This window comes from Meleagris gallopavo, unplaced genomic scaffold (genome assembly GCF_000146605.3).
Source record: "Meleagris gallopavo isolate NT-WF06-2002-E0010 breed Aviagen turkey brand Nicholas breeding stock unplaced genomic scaffold, Turkey_5.1 ChrUn_random_7180001869295, whole genome shotgun sequence".
In the NCBI taxonomy this organism is placed as follows: Eukaryota; Metazoa; Chordata; class Aves; order Galliformes; family Phasianidae; genus Meleagris; species Meleagris gallopavo.
Window position 1 is genome coordinate 3572 of NW_011134312.1, and position 1639 is coordinate 5210.

The window sequence follows — 1639 nt, forward strand, 5'->3', positions numbered from 1 at the left end:
GACGGAAGGGGGCGTGGCCGAACACTATTGGGTTTTAACGGAGAGGGCGGGGCTAAAGCGAAGGGGCGTGGTCAGTAGGAGAGGGGGCGGGGCAAACAGAAGAGGGGCGTGGTTTGTGTCATAGGGGCGGGGCTAAGGGGAAAGTGGGCGGAGCCACCGACCTCAATGTCACCGCCCCATTGCGCTCCAAGCCCAGGTCACCGCGGCTGTGGAAACCAGTATAAACCAGTATAGACCAGTATGGGCCAGTATGGACCAGTATGGAATGGGATGGACCAGTATAGACCAGTAAAGACCAGTATGGTGCGATATAGACCAGTGTGGAGCAGTGAGGGCCAGTACGGACCAGTATAAACCAGTATAGGGACCAGTATAAACCAGTATAAACCAGTATGGCACCAGTATGGCACCAGTAGGGATTGATATAAATCAGTATGGACCAGTATAAACCAGTATAGATCTGTGTGGACCAACCAGTGCTCCCAGTATGGCGCCAGTATGGCACCAGTATGATACCAGTATGGCACCAGTATGATCCCAGTCCCAGTATATCCCAGTATGACTCCCAGTACATCCCAGTCCCTCCCAGTGCTCCCAGTATGGCTCCCAATCCCTCTCAGTATATCCCAGTCCCTCCCAGTTCCTCCCAGTATGTCCCAGTATGGCTCCCAGTCCCTCCCAGTATAGTTACCAGTCCCTCCCAGTATGTCCCAGTATGATTCCCAGCCTCTCCAAGTCCCTCCCAGTTGCTCCCAGTATATCCCAGTATGGCTCCTAGCCTCTCCCAGTCCCTCCCAGTTCCTCCCAGTATGTCCCAGTATGGCTCCCAGTCCCTCCCAGTATAGTTCCCAGTCCCTCCCAGTTGCTCCCAGTATGGTTCCCAGCCTCTCCCAGTCCCTCCCAGTTGCTCCCAGTATATCCCAGTATGGTTCCCGGCCCCTCCCAGTCCTTCCCAGTTGCTCCCAGTATATCCCAGTATGGTTCCCGGCCCCTCCCAGTCCTTCCCAGTTGCTCCCAGTATGTCTCAGTATGGTTCCCAGCCTCTCCAAGTCCCTCCCAGTCCCTCCCAGTATATCCCAGTATGGCTCCTAGCCCCTCCCAGTCCCTCCCAGTTCCTCCCAGTATGTCCCAGTATGGCTCCCAGTCCCTCCCAGTTGCTCCCAGTCCCTCCCAGTATGGCTCCTAGCCTCTCCAAGTCCCTCCCAGTTGCTCCCAGTATATCCCAGTATGGCTCCCGGCCTCTCCCAGTCCCTCCCAGTTCCTCCCAGTATGTCCCAGTATGGCTCCCAGTCCCTCCCAGTATAGTTACCAGTCCCTCCCAGTATGTCCCAGTATGGTTCCCAGCCTCTCCCAGTCCTTCCCAGTTGCTCCCAGTATATCCCAGTATGGCTCCTAGCCTCTCCCAGTCCCTCCCAGTCCCTCCCAGTATAACCCAGTCCCTCCAAGTATGGCTCCCAGTCCCTCCCAATTCCTCCCAGTATATCCCAGTATGGTTCCCAGCCTCTCCCAGTCCCTCCCAGTCCCTCCCAGTATATCCCAGTGCTCCCAGTTTACCTGTTGTACATGGCCCAGTACAGCCCCACATTTGGGGCGCTCTCCAAATATTCCCGGACCTCCAGCACGGGGGGGGCAGCAGCCG

The 1639-nt window shown here is 56.8% G+C and overlaps 1 protein-coding gene across 1 annotated transcript in view; it reads right to left on the reverse strand.

Moving 5' to 3' along the window:
• Positions 1 to 1633, reverse strand: part of LOC104916072 (protein NDRG2-like) — a 4023-nt gene extending 2390 nt beyond the window's left edge. Inside the window, exons 1-2 of the mRNA XM_010727038.3 lie at positions 1555 to 1633; positions 162 to 206 (exon numbers count right to left, since the gene is read on the reverse strand). Coding sequence (XP_010725340.1) covers positions 162 to 206; positions 1555 to 1565 — 56 coding nt within the window. The 5' untranslated portion in view covers positions 1566 to 1633. The remainder of the gene's footprint in view (positions 1 to 161; positions 207 to 1554) is intronic.
• Positions 1634 to 1639: the final 6 nt, after the last annotated feature.